The sequence below is a fragment of the Balaenoptera acutorostrata genome, chromosome 6, assembly GCF_949987535.1.
Source record: "Balaenoptera acutorostrata chromosome 6, mBalAcu1.1, whole genome shotgun sequence".
Taxonomy (NCBI): Eukaryota; Metazoa; Chordata; class Mammalia; order Artiodactyla; family Balaenopteridae; genus Balaenoptera; species Balaenoptera acutorostrata.
The window spans coordinates 16,683,483-16,710,229 of record NC_080069.1 but is presented as its reverse complement, the minus strand read 5'-3'; the positions used below and the strand labels follow the sequence as shown (position 1 = coordinate 16,710,229).

The 26,747-nt window shown below is 42.3% G+C and overlaps 1 protein-coding gene and 1 long non-coding RNA gene across 3 annotated transcripts in view; one reads left to right on the top strand and one right to left on the bottom strand.

The window, feature by feature from the left end:
- Positions 1–21,738, top strand: part of XPO7 (exportin 7) — an 86,685-nt gene extending 64,947 nt beyond the window's left edge. The window contains exons 12-28 of one of the 2 annotated variants that reach the window (XM_057548394.1): positions 1,778–1,971; positions 2,427–2,532; positions 4,610–4,745; positions 5,263–5,336; positions 6,497–6,580; positions 7,515–7,575; positions 7,988–8,096; positions 9,074–9,180; positions 11,453–11,541; positions 12,278–12,385; positions 14,356–14,438; positions 14,614–14,828; positions 15,060–15,198; positions 17,052–17,212; positions 18,345–18,443; positions 18,996–19,106; positions 20,131–21,738. In XM_057548394.1, the coding sequence (XP_057404377.1) occupies positions 1,778–1,971; positions 2,427–2,532; positions 4,610–4,745; positions 5,263–5,336; positions 6,497–6,580; positions 7,515–7,575; positions 7,988–8,096; positions 9,074–9,180; positions 11,453–11,541; positions 12,278–12,385; positions 14,356–14,438; positions 14,614–14,828; positions 15,060–15,198; positions 17,052–17,212; positions 18,345–18,443; positions 18,996–19,076 (1,846 nt within the window). In that variant the 3' untranslated portion in view covers positions 19,077–19,106; positions 20,131–21,738. Of the gene's footprint in view, positions 1–1,777; positions 1,972–2,426; positions 2,533–4,609; positions 4,746–5,262; positions 5,337–6,496; positions 6,581–7,514; positions 7,576–7,987; positions 8,097–9,073; positions 9,181–11,452; positions 11,542–12,277; positions 12,386–14,355; positions 14,439–14,613; positions 14,829–15,059; positions 15,199–17,051; positions 17,213–18,344; positions 18,444–18,978; positions 19,107–20,130 lie in introns of both variants that reach the window. The other variant, XM_057548393.1, reaches the window with a different exon arrangement.
- Positions 449–25,362, bottom strand: LOC130708413 (uncharacterized). Its single transcript, XR_009008605.1, has 3 exons — positions 25,297–25,362; positions 18,187–18,596; positions 449–535 (listed from the first exon to the last, which is right to left on the bottom strand). It is a non-coding gene; the product is annotated as an uncharacterized LOC130708413 (long non-coding RNA).
- Between the last annotated feature and the right edge of the window lie 1,385 nt (positions 25,363–26,747).

The window sequence follows — 26,747 nt, the reverse complement described above, 5'->3', positions numbered from 1 at the left end:
TTTCACGTTAGCACAATAGCTGAGGAGACCATCAAGTCCAAAAGAAGAGTCTTTCTCTTTAATATCCTATTCGTGTCCCTTCTTCACCAACCATAGCAGTATCTTTGAATACAAAGTATATCAGTATAATGTTTGTCCTTGCCACTGATTACCTTCAAACATGAGAGAAGCATTTATAAGCTATAGATGACAACAATTATAATGTGTAAAATATAGGTGCTTAATGTGAACTTCTAAAGAAATAAGTAGATAAATAAGCTACACAATCCAGAGCTTACTAGAAGATGTAAGAATTCCAGGCAGCCGATCACTGATTGCATTATACTGACACATGGTTTCTGTCTTCCTTGACTACTAACTGGACCAGAAATCTATAGTAAAGAAATGTCAGACCCTTTAGAAATGACCTATATAAAATGGAGTTATTCTAGGGACTTCCCTGGCGGTCCAATGGTTGAGACTCCGAGCTTCCTGCAGGGGGCATGGGTTCGATCCCTGGTCGGGGAACTGAGATCCCACCTGCTGCACGGCGTGGCTGAAAAAAAAAAAAGAATGAGGTTATTCTTTGTGTAGGGACCTATCTTGTATACTTTTTTCATTAGCTATTTCTCAGGGGAATTCACTTGGACTCTGAAGGTTTGGGGTGTTTTGTTTTGTTTTTTAACTCAGATTCTTAATTTGCTCAGAATCAAATACATTTAATTGTGATAAGAATTATAGTCTCAACTGTTTATGACTTGAATCATTTCAAAATCTTGAGTATTTGTGAAGCCCACTGGAAAGCACTGTTCTGTTAGCTGCATAGTTTCTATTCCTGAGGACTCAGCTAGTTTCAGCAAGGCCATGCTGGGGAGGGTTACATGTATGGGCTCTGGGCCCACGTAGCCGGTTAATAGCTGTGTACTCTTGGGCACAGTTGTGATGCGGATTACATTACTGTGTCCCGGCCTCGTGTGTGGGTCATGGTAAACGCACAGCTCTGAAATGCTCGCTGCCGTGGTGCTGCTGCTGCTGGGTTGTCATACGATGATGTAACAGTACGTGGCGAACTTATGGTAAGACTTTCAAGTCTAGGAAACCAGTAGATAAGGCAAGACCTGGTATAGAGCCACAGTGCCTCATCTGCATTTCTGAAATTTAAGATGTGAAAATTAATTTTTCTCAGAAGTTTGGCACAAAACTCATTTGGTGGCAAAACTTGACATGTGCTGATATGAGACCATTTATAGTCATTTTTTTAAAATTCTACTTCGTGTGACTGTTCATAATATTTATACATTTTGCTACAGGAATATTGTATTTGACATGCCACAGCCCAGGGAGGGTTCATATTACATGGTAGAAGCATCATAGTGCCTCCCTAAAATCTGAAGATTTCTGAATTCCAAAACACATCTGGTCACAATGGCCTCACACAGGGACAGGTTACTTGTAGTCACAAAGTTCACTATAGTCAGGAACAAACAAGAGGCTGAGAACCAAGAGCTTTTAGGGGTGAGAAGCGTAGGACTGAGAGGATCATGGCAGACAAATGTTAAGCGACTGGGAATTGGAAGACTGGACGCCAGTGGGCAGAGCGTACCTACGGGAGACTGATGCTAGGTTGAGGCACCTGCCTTCCACCTGTTCTTAACCTTCCTTCCTTGGTAAAAAGTGGTGTTGGGATGTGGGCCTCTACAACTGCACGGGGTGGATGAATGGAGAAGGAGAACCGCTGCGACGGAGAAATCAGTAGGCATATTTTAAGAGAGCGCCTTCCTTCTTCCCTTGGGAGTAGAGACGGACTGGAAGATCCCCTGGAGGACACAGGTCTGGTCCAGCAGCAGTTGGACCAGCTGTCTACAATCGGGCGCTGCGAATATGAGAAGACGTGTGCGCTCCTCGTGCAGTTGTTTGACCAGTCTGCCCAGTCCTATCAGGAGCTGCTCCAGAGTGCCAGCGCCAGCCCCATGGACATTGCAGTGCAGGAGGGTGAGTGGACAGCGGACGGGGCCTGGCAGAAGGTGCTGTCAGCACGCTTTCGCTCGTTGCTACCTCTCTTTGACCTTTCCCCCCAGAATTCTTCCATCATCAGTTAGCTCCATATACACAAAGGAATATTTGATAATAAATGCCACAGGGAACTAGGGAGGAGCAACTGAAATCATACCTGCAGCGGGTATGTTTAACTTTAAGAAGGTACTGCACTGTAAAAATAACCACCCTGTCTGATAGGGGAGCCTTGGTTATCTAATGAATTTCGCCCTTGGCATCACCCTTACCAGAGCAGAGGAGTAGCTATTCTCTGGAAGAACAGTTAAACTTTATGACTTTTTCAGTTTCTTGAGATTAAGGAAGCTCATAGTAAGAAATGAACCTCACAGTGAGGAATTTCTTCATGAAATGATCACTGGTGGTGACACTAATGGGTCTTCTTCCTGTTGCAGGAAGGCTGACGTGGCTGGTTTATATCATTGGTGCAGTGATTGGTGGCCGGGTCTCTTTTGCCAGCACTGACGAGCAAGATGCTATGGACGGTGAGCTTGTCTGTCGGTAAGTGCTCCCGTGGAGGCTTCCTGTTTCACTGCTGTGACCCTCCCACCCCCTTTTGGGTCATGAGACCAGGGAACTTGACATGCTTCTGTTAGTGCTTTTCTCCCCACTTATAGAATATAAATATAATCTTATGACGCTGATTGCCCATGAAGAACTGTTACAAGTTCAAATTCAAACCTTTTATTAAGTACAGCAACAGCTATGCCTACAGTCCTTACTAAAAAACCATCTGCAGTAATTCAGCAAAGGAAATGATGGATATAGAATTAAGCATATTGGATACAGAGTGGAGAGTAGCTTTTAGTTCTGTTTAAGTGCAGTATCTCAGAGTTAATGAAATGTGGACTGCTTTTGCCTTACCAGAGTAAGTCTAATAGAAAACTGTGGGTCTTCAACTATCCCCAAAGATGGAATTACAGAATTTCTACAGCCTTTCAAATCTCTTGACCATACACTTTCCCTCGTACAGGATCTCAAGTTACTTCGTGTCTGTGATTCTAATCTTACTAAAAACCTATAAATGAGCATTTAGTGATTTCTGAAACTTTACTTAACATAGAAATAAAGAGGCAGGACTTTTTAATAGCCTGCAGAGGTTCTCAAACCTTTTCTTCAGGACTCTTTACCTTCTTAAAAAGCATGGAGGCCCTCAAAGAGCTTCTGTTTATGTAAGCTATATCTATCGATACTTATCGTATTAGAAAGTAAAACTGAGAAGTTTTTAAAATATTTATGAATTTGTTTAAAAATAACAATAAGCCCATTTCATGTCAACATATGTTGTTTTTAATAACTATTTTTTCAGAAGAAGTGAATGAGAAAACTGGCTTTGTTTTAATGTCTGGCATAGTAGAAGTCTGCTGGATTCTCCTCTCTGCTTCTTCATTCAGTCTGTTGTGATACCACACGTCTTATAGCCTCTGGAAAACCCCACTGCACCCTCATGTGAGAATGCGAGTGAAAGGGCAAATAATGTTTTAGTATTTTTATGAAAGTGGTTTTGTTACCTTGCAGAGAACTGCTACCCTGAAGGGTTCTAAACTTTCAGATGCTCTCCTTAGAGATAAACACATTTTAACATGATGCCTTAGAATTTATTGGTCCCCAGACATTTCAATCCATAATTTTTATTCTTATTCAGAAAATCCCCATTTGTCTCTTTCCACCCCCACTTTATCTATCAGATGCCCCATCTGCCCTTAGGTGCCTTAATCCTGACTAAAGTCTCCACAGCATATCACACTGGCATTTTTTGAAGAGTTGATCAAAGATTTAATAAAGATGAAATCCAGTACCTTTCTGATTCTGTAGCCTGCTGTGATACTGTGTGTCATAATATAGATTGAGTTTAGACAGTGTCTCATATACTGGTTCTCAACTTGAGTGTTCCAACCCGATGAATGAGTCCAATTCACACATGATGTCACAAATAGTTTGTTACCTATTTTCACACTATCAAAATGCCAAATGACTCACTTGTAATCGCATCATTCTTATTCATCCCAGCATTCCAGTATGCTTTCTTTTGAGGGGATGGGTGCAGGGAAGAGGGATGAAGTCACAGGTAGCATATCTGCTCTTGGTCCCTGGAAGTGTTACCTGCCTGTGAACATCGTCCTTCATGTGTCTCCTTTCCTTTTATGGCTCCATGAGAAAAAAGATTGAGAGCCACTGGTATTTAGTCCAATCGACCTCATTTTATAAATGAGGAAGTGGGGCTCAGAAAATAAGTTGCTTTACTCAAGGTCTCACAGAAGTTTCAAGGATGACCATTACCCTGGTACTAGTGTTTTTTCCACTATTTTTAAGCAATTATGAGTTCTGCCTCCATCTACAGTCTCAGGCGACTAGAAGTTTTAAACATGTAACTGTTCATTCATACTCCTCGGCTGAGGTTCCTGTAGGGCAGAAATGGAGAATTTTGTTCCTTCAGTGGAGCTTAGAGCCTGCAGAGAATGCCTTTCCAATAGGATGGGTGAGGAGAGGGGATGTGTGCCTATTTCAGGGGAGGTTGGTTTTCTGCAGTGACCAGGATATCCTGCTGTTGAGAGAATCATTGCTCTTCCACCTCTAGGGTGCTCCAGCTGATGAACCTAACAGACTCTCGCTTGGCTCAGGCGGGTAACGAGAAACTAGAATTGGCCATGCTGAGCTTTTTTGAACAGTTTCGTAAGATCTACATTGGGGACCAGGTGCAGAAATCCTCTAAGGTAACAGACTCTCAGTTGGCTCCATTTAGTTCTCACTTCTGGTTGTGGCATTTCTGATTAAGAGAAATGACAGAGAGCAGTTTAGGTGCAATCTCCAGATTTTATGTATCAGAATAAACTAAATAGTTCCTCTTGGTCTGTAGAATTTGGGGAGACTCATCAAAGAATTGGGTCCATTTTTCTAGTACTTCATGTGCTTAATAAATGACCAGTCAAAACATCTGTTGGTCTCCCCCAAATTGGCAATTCTCAGTCTCTGTACATGAGTTGATGTTCAGAACAACAGAAGGTTTTGACAGTCTTTTTGTAATTTCAGGGTTGAAGATAACTCAGCATCTATCCAGTATTTAGTAATACTTAGAAACTAGCTCATTCCTTCAGTAAAGACTTCCCCAGCATTGTTGTCCGTTTTCTTCTTATATCTTAGCCTCCTGAATGAGGACAGAAACAATACTGGGATATGGTTTTTCTAATCCATATTTTCTGGTTACTTTCTCTTCCCTAAACACACCACCAGCTGTACCGCCGACTCTCAGAAGTTCTGGGCTTGAATGATGAGACCATGGTCCTAAGCGTCTTCATAGGAAAAATGTAAGTGTTTTGGCTTGCCATCAGCAAGAGTCCCTTGCAATCCTGTTGCAACTGTAAAATGTGATCTTGGCATTGTGCTGCCAGTGCCTTGGTATTCCAGCATTGATCGTTTGCGTCAGAAAATTGTGCATTTGAGTGTGTGACAAGCTGTGCTTAGAGATATGGCCCGGCCCCAGAGCATTCCAGGCTTGTAAAGGCAAGGATTTCATTTTGTTCACACGGAATCTCATCTACAGCCTCTGGAATCACAGGTGAAGCCCTGCCATGGCATTAGCAAAACAGACCTTCCTCCCCAGCGACTGGTGCTCAGCTCCTCACCAGATCACCCTGCTGCTAGGATGCCCAGAGTGGGCTTTCACTTTCTGGCACTGATTTCCACTAGGTGTGCCCCCAGGAGCAGAGCCCCACTCTAAAACAGGCTTACTCCTCTCAAGAAGCGTTAACACCCTCTGAGAGTCTTGAATCTCCAAAATCTAGTGCTATTGTTTGGATTGTCATCGAAGTTGGAGCTCCTGATTGGCCCTTTTTTGTTTTTGTTTGTTTGTTTGTTTTTTAAGTTATGCCCCTTTGTTTACATTTCCCCCTTTTTAGGAGCTCAATTTATCAAAGCACACACTAGGAGCCAAATAAATAGATTACCCAGGGCTGTGTGCAATGTGACGTTTTGCCTCCTTCCAACCATCCCAATCCTAAACACTCATATCCATGAGCTGGTTAATCATTTAAGATGATAAAAGCAAAGGGGGTCTAAAGGACTCTGCCAGCCAAGAATCCAGAAGCAAGGGCTACTAGAATTCTGCAGCTGACAGTGGATGGTGCAGGTGCAGAATTGCATACGTCTGCATGTTATCACTGCCGCAGAAATCTCTTACCCTTGCTGCAGAAATCAGCCCTGGAGTGCCCCAGAATTCCAAGGGCCTGGGTATGGGCCAGTGTAGCTTTGGAACCAAGTAGTGAAGATTATCTGAAGGATAATTTTTCTAGTCAACCAAATGTAAGTACGGAGATTTTATACCCATTTTTTGTGGTTGTGATGTCTGTGAATTGGTGATGCAGATGTGTGGTGATTCTTGATGGATGATTTTCTTCTTCTCCCAACTCACAAAGATACCAGGCATATCAAAAGTGTCTCCTGCCTTTTTTTTCTTTTTGTCCTCCAGCATCACCAACCTGAAGTACTGGGGCCGTTGTGAACCAATCACCTCCAAGACACTACAGCTTCTCAATGACCTCTCCATTGGATATCCTTTTCTAAGCTGGCTTCTGGGCAAAACAGGAACTGTGGAGTGCCACAGTCTTAGAAATCATGGCCTCCTCCATTTCTCTTTTAATTTAGCTGTATGTGTACTTAAAAGTATCTTCCATTCTCCTAGGAACCAAAGGCAATACCCAAACAGAATCCAGGAATAATTCCAGACCCTAAAAAATGAGCCAACTGACAAGCTAATAGTCTACCACAGATTTATTCCTGGCTATCTCTAAGATCCAGAAATACCCAACAGGTCTGTCTGATAGGTACACACTCTTTGTAGCCAAGGTTTTAGCATAGGTGGCAGCAAAGTCCATCTTAATTTTTCTATCAGCTTATAGGTAGAAGCCGCCTGATTACAAACTTTGCAATAAAAGTAGCCACTACACTTCCCCTTGACTTGGACTCAGTCTGCTGTAAAGGTTGAATTGCTCTAAGACAGCCTTTCACAACCAGGGGTCTGCAAGAGAAGTAAACCCTATAAAAATGATGTGAGTGACTTTTTTCTCAGTTCTCCCAAAGATCGTACGTACATAGCTAGTCTCATTCTAAATGCATAGGAGAGAGGTTAATTCACCACACACAGTGGATGCCTGACGCGGGCTTTAGGGCTTAATTAGAAGCCCTAGCAGCCCCAATGAGAAAAGTTACTCTAGGATATCATGATTCTTGGGGGAAACTGCTGGGTTTTATCTCTTTTCTTACAGATAGGACTTTGGTATGGGTATTCTCTCACTGATCAGTTAAATGCTGCTTAGAAGAGAACACCTGTTTTTCCCATTTGGCAGTGTCATACTCAAATGGTTAAGAAAAATAAGATAGCTGGGTATGGAATTGATAGTAGTCTAACCTAGAAAGTGCTCATCCTGCATTAAAGATTCTTAGTTTGCATCACACTTTCCTTGACCCTCTTCCTTTGCCTTTACATACAGTAGTGTAAGGAAACTAGTGAAGCTGAGTGCGGTACAGTTCATGCTGAACAATCACACGGTGAGTGGTTGAGCCCCTCTTCCTGGTTCTGCTCTCCAGCCACACACACACACTCTCTCAGCAAACAAGGGAGATGTTTAAGTTGAGCTCCTTGGCGCTGCTGCTGCCAAAGGCTGTGCCCTGACTCCCGTCCCACTGCCAGGTTACACTTACTGTCGTGAGAGCTGCTGTTTGGGATCCAGATAACCTGAGTTATGGTGAAGTCACCGACTGTTACTCATACGGAGATAAGTTAGTTGTAGGTAACAATAACAATAGATTTTTTAAAAAAATTTTAATACCCCTTATACCCTTAAGGAATGATAATAGAGCCATTAGCTTGAAAGGGCTCAGTAATTCTGAAATTACTGGCTTGCATTCTACCTCTTACCCATGTTTTTATCTTTTTAACTTGTTTTCTTTTTTTCTATAGAGCGAGCACTTTTCATTTTTGGGTATTAACAATCAGTCCAACCTGACAGACATGCGATGTCGAACTACCTTCTACACAGCACTTGGGCGTCTCCTCATGGTGGATTTAGGTACTGCAATAAATCCTAGAGGCTCCTGAAGTAATCTGTCATGGTTCTAAATTTTCACTTGAGGCTAGAAAACTAGATGTGGGGGAGGTCTTTTTTGTTGTTTCAACAGTAACAAAACTACCTGAAATAACAGTCTAATTTCACCAAGAACAGATCATGCTATCATGGTCCCTGTAACTGGAAGAGAAAAACAGTATGAGTCTGAAGTTTTCATTTGATGTGCAGTGGTTCTAAAATTCTATTCATAATTCTCATCTACAAAATAAGGGAACTGAGAATTGAGATTCCTAAATGCATCTTGTTGGCCAGATAATCCCCTCCTCCCACATTGAGGTGCAACCCACCTGAGACGGCCAGCACTCCTCAGTACCCACTTCACTGGCACATGTGAACCAGGAAGGCTTAAGCACCTTTCTGGCCCTGGTTGTGATATTAGCAGTTTGGGCTCAACTTATAACTGAAGCTTAATAGTATCATAATTTTTTAGCTATTTAAATTTAATCCTACTAAAATTACATTATAAAACCTTCTATGTTTATGAAAGATTACTTAAAAAAAAAAAAAGAAAGGTATAAAAAGAAGGGCCTCCACAAGCGCCTGATTCAAGTTCAAGTCTCATCTAGTTCTCATACCCCAGCCTCAGTCCTTTCTCAACTGACTATAGTTCTCAATTAAGGAAACATAAGCAACATAGTACGTTGTACATATCAGAATCTCCGATATTGAATCTCAGTATTGAAAAAATTGGGTCATCCCTGGACTAGATGATTTCTGCCGTGATGATTTTTCTAGTTTAAAAATTATTTCTATACATACATTTTATTCTGAAATTGCTACTAGTACCTATCGGGATTATCAAGGAACCCCTCTGGATTATCCTTGGGTCTGCTCATCTGTCATACCATCTTATTTTCCATGCATACACAGCCTTGCATCTTTTTGTACTGGGGTCACAGCCCGGGTTGTCTTCCTTGCAGGAGAGGATGAAGATCAGTATGAGCAGTTCATGCTGCCGCTCACAGCGGCGTTTGAGGCTGTGGCCCAGATGTTTAGTACTAATAGTTTCAACGAGCAAGAGGCAAAGGTGAGTCCTTCACCCACTGATTGATCGCTTCTGGTTGAGGGCAGTCCCTGAGAGAGACTAGATTGGGTCGCACTGCAGAAGATAGTGCTTATCCATACATTTTCCACTAATTTAGCTTTCTACTCAATCTCTTGGACTCCAAGGATTTTGAAATAGAAGAACCAGTGTAAGTTTATAAACTCTATTTTTAGTTGAAGTGTGTTCTTAAACAGCCCTTAGGATTTTTTATCTAAGTTTTTAAATGTATTAGCATCAAGTTATTTTATATGTTTTCTCATTGCCTTTTTAATCTCTGTTGTATATTTAGTTATGCCCGCTTTTCATTTTCAATACTGCTTATTAGTGCTTTCTCTCTTTTTTCTAGCTATCTTGCCAGAGATTTGTTACTTTTTGCTTTGTTTCAGCTCCGTTTTATCTGTGTTTTGTATTTCATTCATTTCTACCCTTAATCTTTATCTTCATACTTTTTCCTTGGTGTTGTTCTGTGGTTGTAACTTCTTAACTTTTCAGCCCTTCTTTCCTAATGTAATCATTTAAAACTATAAATATCCCTCTAGGTATATTATTCCACAAGTGTTTTTTGGTTTTGTTTTTGTTGTTTTTAATTGGCATAAAAAACACATAACACTTAATGTCTTAGCCATTTTTAAGTGAATGGTTTAGTAGCATTAAGTATATTCATATTGTTGTGGAACAGGTCTCCAGAATCCACAAGTTTTGATATGTAACATTTTTCATTAGCATTCAGTTCTCTGTATTTTCTAATTTCCATTAAGATTTCTTCTTTGACCCATGAGTCATTTAGAAGGGTTTGTGAATTTCCATACAAATGGAATTTTAAAGTTACCTTTAGTTATTGATTTCTGGCTGTCAGAATGGTCATTTCTTGGTTTTTTGCTTTCCTCATCTTTTTACTTCATGCACACCTGCTCTCTTTACCTATAGATCTCTGTACCAAAACCAGAAAACACTAGACTATTAATATTTGTAGGACTTTTTTGCAGTGTTCATAATGACACTGATACTGAATTTTAGACCCACCAAATAGCCCAGGGGTATTGCCCCCCAAAATGCCAGACTTTACCTGACATTCTAAAATTCTCCTTTTTCATCTTTAGAAAGCCTCTTAGTTTTCTCTCTCCAGATTAGCAGGGAAGTCAGAGAGCAACACCATTTGCCCAACTCTCTCCTCTTTACTCCAGTGTTCTGGGGTCTGAGATGGGTACCATTCAAAGCTAAGGTTAATGTGGAACAGAGCAGTAACAGGATAGAGTATCAACCTCTGTCAAGGATAAGTGAGGGATATCAGTGAATATCAGCCCTTTCCCCCATCAAAAAACAAGTAAAATTAATGAAAGAACCACCTTGGCCATGAACTACAACCATCACCGTATCTGTCATGCCTCATATAACAAGTCCTTTAGATTGCCCGTGTCTCAGACTTAAAATTGAGCTTATGGTATCTGTTCAGGAATAGAACTGTTTGCTTAAAGCAGACTGTTAGCAGAAGTGCAGACATTTTTGATAAATGAGTCAGGATACCCAACTGTGCCTACTGATGATTGTTAGCTTTTGAAAGCAGTTTTATTGCTGTTCAGAGCCCACTAGTAAAAGTTCTACTGAGAAAGAGAGCACTGGATTTGGAGTCTTGGTGTTATAAGTCCTAATCCTGGCCCTCTTGCTACCTACCAGCACAACTATGGGCAAATTATTTGACCTCATTGGGTCTCACTCTTTTTCTGTAAAAGTATAGTATTAGTACTTTATAGGTCCAAGATCCGGCACATCAGTCTTATTTCCAGACACCCCAACCAAAGGGCAGATACCTGTAGACTCTTGTCTTGCTTCTGGCGGAGTCTGCATTTGCATTCCTGTGGCACTGGCACCTTTGTAATTAGATGTGGACCAGACCTTTAGGAATATGCCTTTTTTGCCTTTTTTTTTCCCTACCTCTTCTTGACTAAGCTTTTTTGCTTTTCTACTTTTTACATATGATTTATCACATTAATGTCTTAAAATTTTATCATCCTCTATTTTTGCCGTGATGGGCCAAGAACCATCCCTTTCTCTTGGTATAAAAAGCTTCCAAAACTAACTTTCCAAGTGAAAAGATTCCATTCTAGTATGGAAGAGATCGATTGAGAATATTTGGGAAGGAGTATTTGTTGAATGATGGGAGGAAGAATTTGATTACAGATATGTGAAATCCCCATCAGGTGGTTATAGGTTTGGTTTTTCTTGTATCTTAACATATTTTTGCCTTCTACTACAGCGAACTCTAGTTGGCCTAGTAAGAGACCTGAGAGGGATAGCTTTCGCCTTCAATGCCAAGACCAGCTTCATGATGCTGTTTGAATGGATGTATCCTAACTCAGACTAGGAGCGTACCACAGCAAGCCCTGACTGGAGTGTGAATGGGTGATGAAGTCATCGGGGAAGGTGGGGGGAAGGAGTTGTGAGGCAAAAGAAGGTGAAGAGTTACCCAAAAGGCCTGCCATATGTCTTGTAAGCTGTCATTCCATAGTGGTCCAGTAATATGATGCTGCCTGCTTTGGTCACTGAGATTGGGAAATGAGTGAGGTGGCTTCTCAGTTTCTCTTTTGGTCCCAGTTATAAATGCCTGTGGAATTGTTGCATGTGAATTTTGCTACACTTAGAAAAGAGAGACATTTCAATCTACCAAAAGAAGACAGCTGTACTAGGAATTGGAAAGTCTGACCTTACTAACTTCATAACCTTGAACAAATCACTTCAAATCTAAGTGCCTCTGTTTCTCAGATAGTTATGTAAAGGAACTAGCTGCTTCCCTGTCACATTACAGAAGTGGTAAGAGGATAGAACAATATGAAATATATTGTGCTCCTCAGAAGAAAGGCATTATGTAAATTACAGTGTGTCGTTAGATCCCTATTACAAGTTAAAGGACATACAGTGGCTTTAGCACCTTCTGGTTAGAAAGACTCTTAAGATTAGCAAGCAAGAGACAGGAAATTAGAGAACTATAATTTGGCAGTTTGTGCTTGACCAGTGCTGAGAAATTATTTTAAATTCTGTACCTTTCTGGATTCAGAATTCTTCCTTAGCTTTTCATTTACAGCTACCCATCCTACATGCCAATTCTCCAGCGGGCAATTGAGCTATGGTACCATGATCCAGCCTGTACCACACCTGTGCTCAAGCTAATGGCTGAATTGGTTCATAATAGGTAAGCAGGGAGATTTTCAAAGGGTACAACTGCCCTTTTATCTGAGAGATCCCTAAGATAATTTGCTTTATCTAGTGTTTTCAGCAGATTGTGGAAGATATTAAGATTCACTGCTATCAAAATTTGAAAACTTCTAAAAGATTATAGTGTATGTTTTTATTTGTTTGAAAGAAGGGTGTCCCCAACCACACAAAGCCATAGCTGCATGCAGGAAATAAGTCACTTTAAAAAGAGTCTCAAGATAGCCACTCTTAAGAGAAGTGAATTTGGCAACCAAAATTCTGATTTCCCTGCCCACGTGTGTAAAAGTTAACATTTAGTGGCGGTGCCACGTCCGTCACATTCCATAGTTCACATTTCATAGAGACTGTTGAGGGATGCAGACACGTTAGAACACTCTTTCTGCAGAAGGGGATTTGTTAGGCAGATTACAGCTGGATTGGTAAAGATTCACCTTAAAAGTGAGAAAGATTTCCAAAATACCACATTTTAGATTTGCCCAGCAACTTAGGGATGGAAAGGAAAGAAAACTCCAGCACCTTGACTTCACTAGAATTTCAGGTCTGTATCTGCCTCTTAAGGCACCCTGAGAATTAACTTTTAAAACTATCTTAGTGAAGAAGTGGGTAATATTCATAGAAGCTATAGCCTCGCATGAGGCTTACAGTTAAGACTTATTCATTTATAAAATAGACATTTAAGAACATCTACTCTTTGCCACTTAGGCACTTTCATATCGATTGTGCCAGACAAAACCTCTGCCCACTTAGATGTTGCATTCTGGGGGGATGACAGACAGTAAAAAAAAAAAAAAAGTGTGGAAGATCCTTTCAGACAGTGGTACGTGCTATGAAAAAAGTTAAATAAGGTAATAAAACAGAGGGGAATTGGAAGGAGAGAAGGCCTCTCAGAGAAGGTAATATGAATGAGCAGAAAGATTCGGGTATCCCTGCAAGGATGAGGGGAAAGAGCACTCTCAACAGAAAACAAGTGCAGAGGTCCCAAGATGGGATGAACTTGCTGGGACTTGAGACAGCAGAATGCCACTGGCTGGAGCCTGGTGAAGGAGGGGAGGTCAAGGTAGGCGACGAGTCAGACAGATCGTGTGGTGACTTAGTACAGCAGTAGTGAAGGATGACGTGTACTCTCATTACACGGGAAGCTACTGGAGTATATTAAGCAGGAATTAAAATGGTATCACTGACATTATTTAAAGGTGTCATTCTAGCTACACGTGGAGAATGAGACTACAGGGGCAAGAGTGGAAGCAGAAGGACCGCATAGGAGATGGGTGGGTTCAGGGCATATTGTAGAGCTGGATTTGATGGATTCTATGTAGGGAGGGGAGGAAGAAAGAATCAAGAGGATTTCTGGGTTTGAGACCTTACCAGCCGTGAGGTCAGTGACGCTCACTAAGCAGTAGAACAAACCAAGGAGGAGGAGCTCTGGTCTAGGGTACAGTCAGGAACCCAAACTCAGGTTGTTGACATTGTTTGCCCTCCTGGCCTCACTCCCCTTGTAACATTCTCAGTCCCTTTACAGCTTTTCCTCTTCTAAAGGGGACACGATGCTCGTACCCCTCCTTCAGTTGCTACTGAAGCTGTAAAGGTGAATGTAGATTAAAGTCTGAAGGGCTGTGAGTTAGTACGACCGAGAAGTGACTGTGATAAAAGCTAAACTTGAAGCCAATTGAGAATTTTAAGAGAATAATTTTATCTACTGCCTCATTTTCTTTGTTTCTTTTAAATGTTTTCAGTTTGAGCAGCAGAACTTGAATCTAGTATGTCGGTCTTCAAGATACAAGCTACATCACTGGTTATCTTGGGTTAACTTGGTTATTTCACATTAGGATAAGTAACCTGCATGTCTTTGTGCAAAAAGTATCACCTAACGTACTCAGGGGAGAGCCTGAAGTAGCCTAGTGTTCCAGCAACATACCTCTGACTTTGTCTCCTCTGTTCTCTGCTCAGATCCCAGCGACTCCAGTTTGATGTCTCTTCCCCCAATGGCATCTTACTCTTCAGAGAAACCAGCAAGATGATAACAATGTATGGTAAGTGCTTAAGAGGAGGAGAACCCTGGAAGTGAGTTCCAGCTCAGTCACCACACTCTGCAGTGCGGGTCTCGTATGCTTGTGTCACAGCGCCAGCTGGTGCAAAGAGGATTGAGGCGGTATGTGAACTGTCAGTTACCACATGACTGAGTAAATATATATCTTGTCTACTCAGGCAATCGCATCCTGACACTAGGAGAGGTCCCGAAGGATCAGGTCTATGCACTGAAGCTCAAGGGCATCTCCATCTGCTTCTCCATGCTGAAGGCTGCTCTCAGTGGGAGTTACGTCAATTTTGGAGTCTTCCGTCTCTATGGGGATGACGCCCTGGACAATGCTCTGCAGACCTTCATCAAGCTGCTTCTCTCTATTCCCCACAGCGACCTCCTGGTAAGCCCTAAGCTTCGTTGACAGGATCCGAGCCCAACGTCATGTCAGTCTTTCTTTTTTTTTTCTGCTGAGACCATGATTGAATGTTTCTGTGAAGAACTAGAAGCTGGGTCCACCTAGGTCTTCTGTCTTGCCATCTGAAGGGAGCTAAGCTATTTTATTTGAGATCTTGCTCCACACATGCTGAGGTACGCAGCACCTAAGCTGATTTTCATCCTCCTTCTCCCACAGGATTACCCCAAGCTCAGCCAGTCTTACTATTCACTACTGGAAGTCCTGACCCAGGACCACATGAACTTTATTGCAAGCCTGGAACCTCATGTCATCATGTATATTCTCTCTTCCATTTCTGAAGGACTTACTGCACTTGGTAAGCACCTGGATGGGTGGGTGGGTGAGTTGGTTGGTTGGTTTTTACCACTTAACTAAACAGAAGGGAGAATCTTGCCCCAGCATCCAAAAGGATGACTGCTTTGGGGAGCTCATCCTAACAACAGAGTGTATAATTGATGGGTACATTCTCATCCAGCAAATACTTAGTGATGCCCTCCTATGGACCAGGCACTGTGCTTGGCACTAAGGATACAGTAATCAGTCCTTGTCCTTTAGGAGCTTTTTATCTGGTAGATGAAACAGACATGTAAACAGACAACTGCCTGTTTACCACCCTTACCTATGTACACACAGCAGTAGGCTAAGTACGGAGTGCTGTGGGAGGGCTCGGGAAGAATACCTAAACTCCTGGCTTTGAGGAGGTAGGGTCCTGCAAGGCTGGCTGAAAGAGTTGGTATCAAAGCGTAAACCTAACAGCTGAACCGGCATTAGCAGATTAGTGGAGGAAGAAGCTCCCTAGCAGCAAGAACAGCAAGTACTAGCACCTGTTGGCAAAAAAGGACCAGGAAATCCAGATGGCTGGCACACTCGTGCAGAAGAGAAGAGGAGGAATGAAGTGAAGCTGGAGGGAGAGAGAGAAGCAGGGGCAAATCTGGAGATCACAAAGGCTGCCCTTAAGCCGTATCAGTACATTTGGGTTCTATCCTTAGGGCAGTGGAAGGTTTTACACAGCTAGCTCCGTAAGTTTTTTCATCCTGTTCTACCTGGTTCTTGTCAACCATTTTGTTACCAAGCTGCGTTCCAGCAGTCTTAGTCAGTGTGTATGTTCAGAGAATACAGTACATTTTTATCTTAGGCTGAGCAAAACATAAATAGGAAGATTAAGTCAACTGCAAAATAATCACGAAATATTACAAATGCACAGAGAATGACTTCTGGATTGTCTGTCGTGGTGAGTTAGCCACACCTCTGCTCTGGGCCACTTCTTTGATACGCACTTACCTCCAGCAGGGGGCGTAGCCGTATCTAGAACAGTCCAGCCAGGGTATCAGACCCTGCTTTTGAAGGCTGTTTTTTAGCTTCTTGAAAATAGAGGGACCTCTGCATGAACGGAAGCACCATGCTTTACTCTTTTAGGCCTGTGGCCTGTGCCTCACCTAGTCAGCTCTGTCTGCAGGCTGTGCTGCAGTGTCCCCTTAGTAAAATGAATAGACAAGTCTGCAGCTTCCCACCACACACTCCCCCGGAGATGCTATCATAGATAAACAAATATTACAGTGCCCCACTCTGACCAACTGTAGGTGTTGATAGGCTGTATTAAGCTGGGTTTAGTGACAATCACCCAGGTAACTCAGAGTATAGGCCCACACCTCAGACTTGGCTTCTAATCACAGCTCTTCCAGTGACTAGCAGTGTGACCTTGAGGCAAGTCACATAACCTCTCCAGACTTCAGTTTACTCATTCGTGAAATGGAACACCTACCTCCTGGAGTTCTCAAGAGGATAAAATAGAGATGATAACCTATAAAGTCCTCAGCACAGTGTCTAGCACAATAAAAGTACTTGCTATATTGTAAGCTATTTGATATTTTTTATGAAGCAGAAGACATAAATCCATATCATACTGAGTCAATAATTTCAATATTGTTTATATTATTATCTATTATGACAGGCTCTTTTTCAGACTTAGAATTGGACCTTGCTGTACGATGAGGGTGAGAGGTTAATAGGCAGCATCCCAAGCCGTGGCCTTGGCTGCACTGACCGCAGTTCCCAGTCTGACTGGGGGCCTCTGTGGGATCTCAGCTAAGGGCAACTCACGTTCACCCACGTCACCATAAGCAGCTCAGCATCCCTGCTCTATCCCACCCCTCCCCGTCTTTCTTCCAGACACCATGGTGTGCACAGGCTGCTGCTCCTGCCTGGACCACATCGTGACATACCTCTTCAAGCAGCTTTCACGTAGCAACAAGAAGAGGACGACGCCCCTGAACCAGGAGAGCGACCGCTTTCTGCATATCATGCAGCAGCATCCGGAGATGATCCAGCAGGTAAGGAGCGTGAGGGGTCGGAGGCAGTGTGGGTGTCCCACCGTGGGAGAACCTCTCTTGTGAGAGAGGAGAGGCCAAGCAAGATGAAGAGTTTGACTAACATCTCACCTGGTTAATGCTGCCAACGTGAATTTTATACCTTAAAGTTGCAGTGGATTTTCAGTTACCTGAGTAATCATTGGATATGGATATAGAAAATCTGAAAAAATCAAATTCTGAATTGTTCTCCGAGTGTCACACTAACCTCCATGCCTTGGGCCTATCCCATGAGCACTATCCTCCTTCCATGACAGTGACTTTGCTCATCCATTGCTGTAAATGGAGCATGAGTTAGCAGTATCCAGCCGTAAAACTTGTACTGCCACTTGCAAAACAGAAACAAGAGTGCAGGACAGGGAATTCCCTGGCGGTCCAGGGGTTAGGAGTTCAAGCTTTAACTGCCAAGGGCGTGGGCTCGTTCCCTGGTTGGAGAACTAAGATCCCCGCAATCCTCATGGCGCGGCCAAAAAAAGATTGTACCACCTTTGCTTTCAATTTAAAAAAAAAAAAAAAAGAGTGCAGGACAAAAAGAGATAACTGACTACGTGGAGATCAAACCATATGCTTACCGTTATTTTATTTGTATGCAACATCTTTTCACAAATAAGATTTGCAGGAATATACCGGGTAAAAATACATAAGGAAAAAGAATCAATGGAAGTAGACTTTTAGCCAATAATATTTTAACCAATCTCATCTTTGTCTACATTGTTCTCTAAAGGAGTAGTGAACGTCCCCAAAATGTTATAAAGCTCTCTCTTCTGAGAAAAGATCCTGGGAGCTATAGTGCAAGGTGATTTTGCCTATTATAATCATTTACTTGACCCATCCTATTACCCACAAAACTCAGGGTTAACTGGAAAGGCCCATTTTTAATTGAATTTTCAAACCAATTTAAAGAACAAGAAAGGAAATATCTTAGAAACAAAACTTACCTTGTAATAGAAGATTTAAATGAAGCTTCATGAAATACTCGTCTGGTTTACTCTAGGTAGAAAAGGCCTTCAACTTAATAAACACCTCTGTTTGGAATCTGTAATTCTGTCTTGAGTAGCCACACACTAGGTCACTGCCTCAGATTCTGCCTTTCCAGATGCTGTCAACGGTGCTGAACATCATCATCTTCGAAGACTGCAGGAACCAGTGGTCTATGTCCCGGCCCCTGCTCGGCTTGATACTACTTAACGAAAAGGTAAGAGGACAGCTCCCTGGTGTCCAGGGCACTGTGAGAAACACTTACAGCAACACCCCACGGTGGTAAAAGAGGGAAAGTGGCCCATTTTCTGAGCATGTCCTATTCATGCTCTGAACAGCATATAATCACTTAACGGTTAGAAGTCAGCACCTGTGGCAGTTCAGACAAAAGGGAAAGGATGAGGAAGTGTGACAAGAAGAGAAGATACCTAGAGATCAGAGCACCTAAGGCCTAAGTTCTAGTTCCAGCTCTGCCATAAACAGACATACATAAGTCTGGAGATTCCTATAAAAGAATCTGGATCAGATGACCCTCATAGCATTGACAAATTTAAAATTCTAGATTTTTAAGTAAGATAAAGATGTATTATCCTACAGGTGCTTGCTTGAACTTTAAAAAAAACAAGTATCCCATTTTAATAGATATTCCATTTCTTGGAGGAGAACACTCCTTCCACTCTGCAGATGATGGAGGGCTAGTCAGCCTTTCCCCATCTTCTCTCCTTACTGCCCCCCCCCACTTTGCCCTACAGTATTTTTCTGACCTAAGGAACAGTATCGTGAACAGCCAGCCACCAGAGAAGCAGCAGGCTATGCATCTGTGTTTCGAAAACCTGATGGAAGGCATTGAGCGAAATCTTCTAACGAAAAACAGAGACAGGTGAGTGTAGAAGGCTCTGGCAAGAAACCCTAGGCAAGTGTTACTTTTCAAATCATTGAAATGAGGGAGACTCCTTAAAAGTCTTTTAGAGGCCGTCTAAAGCAGTACTGCCCAATAGAAAAGCAAGCCACAAAGTAATTTTAAATTTTCTAGTTGCCACAACTAAAAAGGGTAAAAAGAAACAGACAGCATTCATTTTAATATATTTTATTTAACCCATGTATCCAAAATAATATCATGTCCATGTGTAATCAATATTTTTAAATTGAGAATTTCAAGATTCTTTTTATTGTACTAAGTCTTCAAGATCCTGTGTATTTTACACTTAACAGGGCATCTCAATTCATATGCTACATTTTCATCGGAAATACTTGATTTGTATTTAGATTTCGTAAAACTTACAGTTGCAATTAGAGTCCCATACTCAAGTTGTTCCAAACATACTTAGAAGTTGTCCAATAACTGAATTGAACGTCAGGTTTTTCTAAATTGATTTTTAAATTTTCTTTAATTTTAATTAATTTAAAATACGGCATTTTAATTAAGGTGCGATTGGGGAACTGAATTTTAAATTTCTTTTAATTGGATTCAGTTCCTCAGTTGCACTGAGCACAATTCAAGTAGTCTACAGCCACGTGTGGCTAATGGCTGCCATACTTGACAGCACAGGTCTCTTGGCATTAAGAAATGAGACAGCTTCATCCTCTCCCAGCCCTCACTTCGTGAGGGTTACTTCCCGTCTCTGTCAGTGAGGCTCCTTTTGTGCTGTCATGAACCCAAGGTGATCCTCAGAGCCCCAGATTTGACCAGATCTCGAGGCCTGCCATGAAGTTGTCAGGTAGAAAGGGGTGCAAAACTAGCCCAACTTTCCCTTAAAGTCTTAAGACTGAGATTAACTGACCTTAGAAACATAACCGATTCATACGTTCTGCCTCACAGTAGCCACTTGTCTGCTAGAAACATTTTAGGCAAAGATCTTTCCCTTCCACCCTGCTCCCCCAACCTACATGCATCCTCTCTGTAGGTTCACCCAGAATCTGTCGGCATTCCGTCGAGAAGTCAACGACTCGATGAAGAACTCCACTTACGGCGTGAATAGCAATGATATGATGAGCTGACACCTCCTTGGACTCTACCTGTACAGAGCAGCGTCCCTTTGGTCTGGCCCAGAGGGGCGAACAATTACAACGGAGAGGGCCTGGCTGATCCTGGCCCCCTCCTCCAGGGGTGTGGGGAAAATGGCAAAGGTCAGCTAGCTTCTTCCCCAGGGAATAGGGGTGTGAGTGCACTCACTAGGGGGGCAGGGCGCTGCTGGTTCCTGGGGGATTGGGTGGGAAGGGTGGTGGGAGGAGATAAAGACACAAATGTGTGAGACTCCAGCCCCCTCCTCCTGGGGCCGCCCACGGGGAAAGAACCCCAGTGTCCTGTCACAACCTGCCTTGTATAAACATGTACATTTTTTCATAACATTTTGAACAAGGTTTATATTGACTCAAGTTTAAAAACAAAGTGTGACTGAAAAATTTTTACAGAGTCTAGTGCACCAATGCTGATGTGAGGGGTTATGTATGCGAGTGAGGAAAAAATGTGTATTCTGGTGGCCTGAAGCTTTACTGGACGAGGATGTGTGAACGTGCAGAGATATATTTAGTGACACAGTGTAGAGAGGCAAAAAAAAAAAAGAAAAAAAAAAGTAAAAATTCCAAATGTATATTTTTTCTTATTACCTTTTCCTTGCCCCCCAAATTATCACTTCCTGTTACTGTATCACCCTTGTTATTAGGAACTCTAAGCCATGCGGAGCACCATCCCTCCCCCTTCTACCTAGATGCTGCCCTAGGTCCCTTGGCCTCTTGCGGTGACAGACAACTCCAGCTAAAAGTGTTTGGTGTTCTTAGCTTCCTCCTCTTTCCCACTTTGCTTATCCCCATCCTCAGACATACGCCTCCTGCTTTTAAAAGCCAGATGTAACTCGATTTAGGGTTCTTGGTCTCTGTACAAGTGGAGACCAGAGAGAAGGAATTGAGCCAGTTGCTCTCCTGCTGAGCGATTTGGATGAGGTCACCTGAGGCCCAGTCGTGTGCGGCCAATAACTTTTAGTCTTCCCCAGCCCTTGAGGCAGTGTGTGTGGATGTGTGCGTGTGGATATTTATATATGTTCCCTGCACTCGTGAATGTATGAACTGGAGGAAGTTACTACAGCGGAGGGGTTCTTAATAACAAGGTCTGCCTAGCATGAAGTATTTAACATTCTCCCACCCCTTTAAAAATATACATTTTTATAAAATGAAAACCATAATAAATGTTTTGAATATTAAAAAAAATTAACCTACGGAGGAAAATTAATGGAGAAAGCTATTTGCCTTGTACTTTTTCCACAATTGTTGCTGCTAGTTGTACGCATCTCTAGTTCAGCTCTTGCCCATGGGACACTCATCAATTAGGTTTTTTTTTTATTTCTCTCCTCTGCCCCCAGAAACAAGCCTGTTAATTTTTTTTTTTTCCTTCTCCTCTGGCGACTGTGTGGTGAATCCTTTCTTGTGTGATCAGGTCGCGGATAGACTTGTAAGGGTGTTTGCTGCATACAGTGTAAGCATTGTGACCGCCAATAAACTTCAATGGTTTCTACTGACCTGGTTTCAGCAATCAAGTCTAGTGTGTCTGTAGGGACATGTCTCACTCTGCACTCAGGAAGATGTTTGAAACATGCATTCCTAAAAGCCAGTGGGTGACAGGCACCCCTCAACCTTGTGAAATTAGCTTCTCATTGGACTAAGTCTGACTCAATGTCTTTTAAAAATAGGATTCGTTTAGTTGATATATATCTGTATATAAAAAATATGCTGGGTCCACAGTTATAAAAGTGAAGCCACTTTATGAGCTTCCAGGTGGTAACCAAGAAAGAAGTAATAATTACAGAAATCCCAGTTTAGTTAATGTTCTGACATATGCTCCTTAATGTGGGCTGGGTTTCACTCATTAGACCCCGACAAGTTCAAGGATAAGTGTTATCCCCTAAAATACTTGGCAGACCTCAAGAGCCAGAACTGTCAAATGAAGAACACTGCCATGAACAGGGACTGTTTCTCATCCCCCATGCTATGTAGTACCTAGGTGTAAAAGAATTTAGTTGCCAGGAACACTGAAAATTATTAAGGTTCTGCGACGCCTACCTGTACCGTAATGCAGAGTTAATAATCACAGACTCTAGAGAGCCACTCTTGTCCACTAGACATACTGCTACCTTTGTCTGCTGTTTCAGTCTCTGGCCCAAAGTTATTTCACAGGCCCAGAAAAAAAAAAAAGTATTCTAATAGCTTTAAGGCAAATAGAATTGATTCATCTTAGCCAAGTCTATCTCTAGACCTAATAGAAAATGGTCAGGCTGCATTAATATGTAGAACACACCAGTCACATGTTCCAGTGACCTGGAATTCTAATTCTGCAGTAAATAAGACAAAAAAATAACTTTCTCACGGGTACTTGAAGAAGAAACCCTCTCCCCCAACTATCCTGAGCTGCTGATTGACCAGCAAAACCCCATACCCCTCCCTTTCCTTCCACAAAAACAATTTCAGAAGAAACTCACCAGAGGTGGTGTCTCCTCAGTGCAGCCCTAAGGACAGTCCAGTCATGACTAACTGCCATAGGTAAAATCTTCCCCAACCTCATCAAACTTTTTAAACAGTGAAGCTGCTCCTTTCTTAATTGACAGTTATAAGAGGGTTACCCAGAAAACAGCCTTTCTTTCTGATCAGTTATCAGCAATTTCACATGACTCAACCTAGTAAATGTGAAAGCCAGTTATCTTTAAACCTTGGTTTCCTCAAGAAATCTTGTGGAGGTTTTATTCAGTTGAAGCATGAGTTTATTGCTTTCTAGGCTATCCTGGGCATCAAGTCAAGTGTCTTTTGACAGTGTTTCCTGACACAAACTGTACATTGACAAAACACCTAAAGTCTTGACTGCAGATTATTAAACTGTATTATGTATGTATGTATATATTGGTTTGCTGGCTCTGCCAACAAATAGGGTTATTTATTCCCACTAAAGTATAAATCAGACAAAGGATGAAGGATCAAATTTTAGGTTTTTAGATTTTTAAGAAGCAAGGACTTTCAGCCAAGTATCATTTTTCTAATGACAAATGACAACCTACTAAGAAATAATAGTTTTGTATTCTGCAAACACAAACTTATTCTTCAGAACTTGTTTTCTTCCCCCCAAGTGGAAAAATATTCTAATACCTTATGAAGTTTCAACCAAGTTGAAAAACAGGCCACTTTTCAAAATATCCATGGTCATGGGGTAAGATGAATTAACTCTAGAGAGCCAAAACACCTCTCTATATCCTATCTACCACCAGCCAACCCTCCCTCCACCCAAGATTTTTAGCTAGATCTACAAATGTTAAGTTGCCATGTGAAGCTACCCAAGTACCAAAGCAGAAGAGGAAAGCAAAGATAATTACAGGGAAACTGCAAAAGCCATAACTGATTAACAGGGCCTGGAAAAATGTAAATGACTGTAACTATTTTAAAGTCCTCGTTCTTTAAATATTTTAAAAGTAAACTTGAAAGGATAAAAATGTACTCACCAGCCATAATTAATACAACAACCAATTAGGTGGTAAGTAACATTTAAGAGGATTTTTGCCTCTGTAGCGTGTCTCCTGGGTCCATCATATCTATTTTGGGTTTCTTAGATACCCTGGAATTCACTGGTCAGCCACTTTTGTGTATTTCAGGTCAATGGGTCACTAAACAAATCAGCTGCCAGACAGTGGGACATCAAATGATCAGAATGGAGGATGAAATCAAGCTTGGAATATTATGCCCCCTTCCTCAGAAAACCCTATGGTTCTCAGGACTGCCTGACTGGTGCTGTCTGTTCATTCATCAGCATCCACTATAAGCCAGATATCTTTTTGAGGGTCAGCAACAGAAAAGAAAACTAAACAGAAAAGCAAAAAACATCATTTGCAAGGCAAATTCATTGCCACTCTTCTGTGTAAGATCCCTCAACAGTACAAACTGATTCCAAAACAGTATAGTGAACAATACTTATACAAGCACCGTACACAGTTATACTTTAAATTCTGCTTGACAATCATGAAGACAGACAACTCATAATAAATGTTAAGCCTAACAGCATCGCCTGTATGGCCCAAACCATCCCATTATTGGGTTACAAAAGAATGAAGAGTGACAAGTGGGGAATCTCCTAACCCCGGCTACTGGATAACAAATTAAGCAAGTCCATGCATATCTGGATTCAAGGTCTGGAGAACAACCAAACCCAGGATAAAAACTGATTAACTGGACAATGGATTTGGCCTTATGTAAAGCTCGGAGGGGCCACTCTTCAGCGTCTGATAGTAGTGAAAGGGTGGGCAAAGGTAAGAGCAGTACCTTCGAAGTCAGAACCCACACCATACCTCCTCAGCTCTAGAAGACTGAGGACACTGCAGTGAAAGTAAAGCCTCCTCAAGGCTGAATTAGTTCACCTGGAAAATTAGTGGAAATGAAACTACTTTTCAGTTGAAGTATGTAACAGGCCATTATCATTTCTATTTACCAGGAAACCAGTTCCCCACCCTTTAACACCTTGCAGTCTGGGACATGTCACAAAGCAAACAAGTCATAACCTACCAGCCAAGTTGGGTGCAGGAGAACGCTTCCACCCAACTAGGCCGCTGCCACTGCCATCTCTTCCTCCACATCCTACCTCGTGCCTTTAACCCCGTCTGCAGGGCCCTCTCCTCTCGGTCTAAACTTTCTTGCCCGTTGCTCACCTTTTCAAACCCAAAGTAGAGTCCCCCTTCCTCTGTGAAGTCTCCCCCTACTGTCCCTAAGTCTCACGGGTTTATCTGAGTTATTGCTAACCCCACTCCCTCCTCCTCGTCCCAGCAACCAAAACGTGCTCCTTAGGAGCCGGGGCCACACGTAAAAGATCACAATGAATGAAAGGATGTGTATCTGGGGCGTGGGAGAGTCTGCAGAAGATGGGAAGTGGGAGTTGGAGAGTAACCGCACCTTCATTTGGGTGAAACCCCTGCAGAGCGAGCCCCGGGCTGCCTGCGTTGAGCGGGTTAAATTCACATCGTTACCACAGGCCTCTACCAAAAGGAAAAGAGCAGAAGCCTCTGACACCAGCCGAACGCCCTGCGAAGGAAAGAGAAAGAACTCACCCCCAACCCGGCACAACTTCCCAACAAGCCTCCGCGCCCCGGAGGTGGTTCGGGGCGTTCCTTCCGTCCCCGCCGCGCCTGCGCACACAGGCCCTCGCACCAGGCGCGTCCTCTCCGCGTCGACGCTCACCCCACTTCCGCCGCTGTGCGCAGGCGCAATCATAATTCCTTCCCGCGCCGGCCGGCTGTGGGGGCAGCTGAAAGGAAGGCTGGTGTCCTCTGTGGTTGCCGGGGCGTTCTTCTTGGGCAAGGCCAGAGTTGGGCCGTGTGCCCGGTGGGGGTATCCACGGTGACAGTCACAGAGGCACTGTTCAAGGACTTGATCCCTGGATGGGAAGAACTCAGGGGAGTGGGCAAACAAGCTGAAAAGGTTGATCATTGCGCGCTCTGTTTGCTCTGGGATAACTGAGGAGCCACCAAGAGGAGCGTTAACGCAGGAACGAGCTAATCGGAAGAAGACAGGGAAGAATACTCAAGCAGCGCAAAAACCCTGAGGCATGAAACATCTTGTACCTTTTTAGGAGCTGCAAAAACAGCATGACCGGAGGGAGAGTGCAGTCCTCTACGTGTCTGGATGAAGGGTGGGGCACAGGAGGTTGGGATTTGATCCTAAAAGCCATTAAGTTTGAAAGCAGCCTAGTGACCAATCTTTAACTCACCAACTAGTGAGTAATAAAGATTTGAACCAAGACGAGGGCTGTGGAGAGAGAGCTGGGAAATACTGGGGTCGAGGGGTGGAATCAACAGGATTTTGGGAGGGTACAGGAAAGTGGATTGTAGTATGATTCAATTGTAGTATGCTTCTGCTTTTGCAAGCAGAGCACCTGGAATTCAACAAAAAATCAGAAAATAAAAGAGGGAACACTCCCAATCATTTTATGAAAAAGCACTCCCTGATACCAAAATCAAAGACATTATAGAAGAAAAAAAAACTTCAGGCTGATATCCTCATGAACGTGAATGCAAAAATACTTAACAAAATATAAACAAATCAAATCCAGGAATATATTTTTTAAAAAGCATAATACATTATGACCAAGTGGGATTGGTCCTAGAAATGCCAGGTTGGTTTAAAACATTCAAAAAATCAGTAACTGTAATTCACCATATAAACAGGCGAAAAAGCTGGTCCTTTCAATAGATAAAGAAAAAGCATATGGAAAAATTCAATACTCATTCATGATAAAAAATTCTCAGCAAACTAGGATTAGAAAGAAACATTCTTAAAAAGGCATCCATGAAAAACCTACCACCAACAACATACTTAAAGGTGAAAGACTGAATGTTTCCCCTAAGATGGAAAACAAGGAAAGGATGCCCACTGTTACCACTTCTATTCAACATTGTACCTGAGGTCCTAACTAGAGCAAATAGGCACAAAAATAAATAAATATACAAATAAAAGGCACACAGATCAAAAAGGAAGAAGTAAAACTGTCTTTATTCACAGA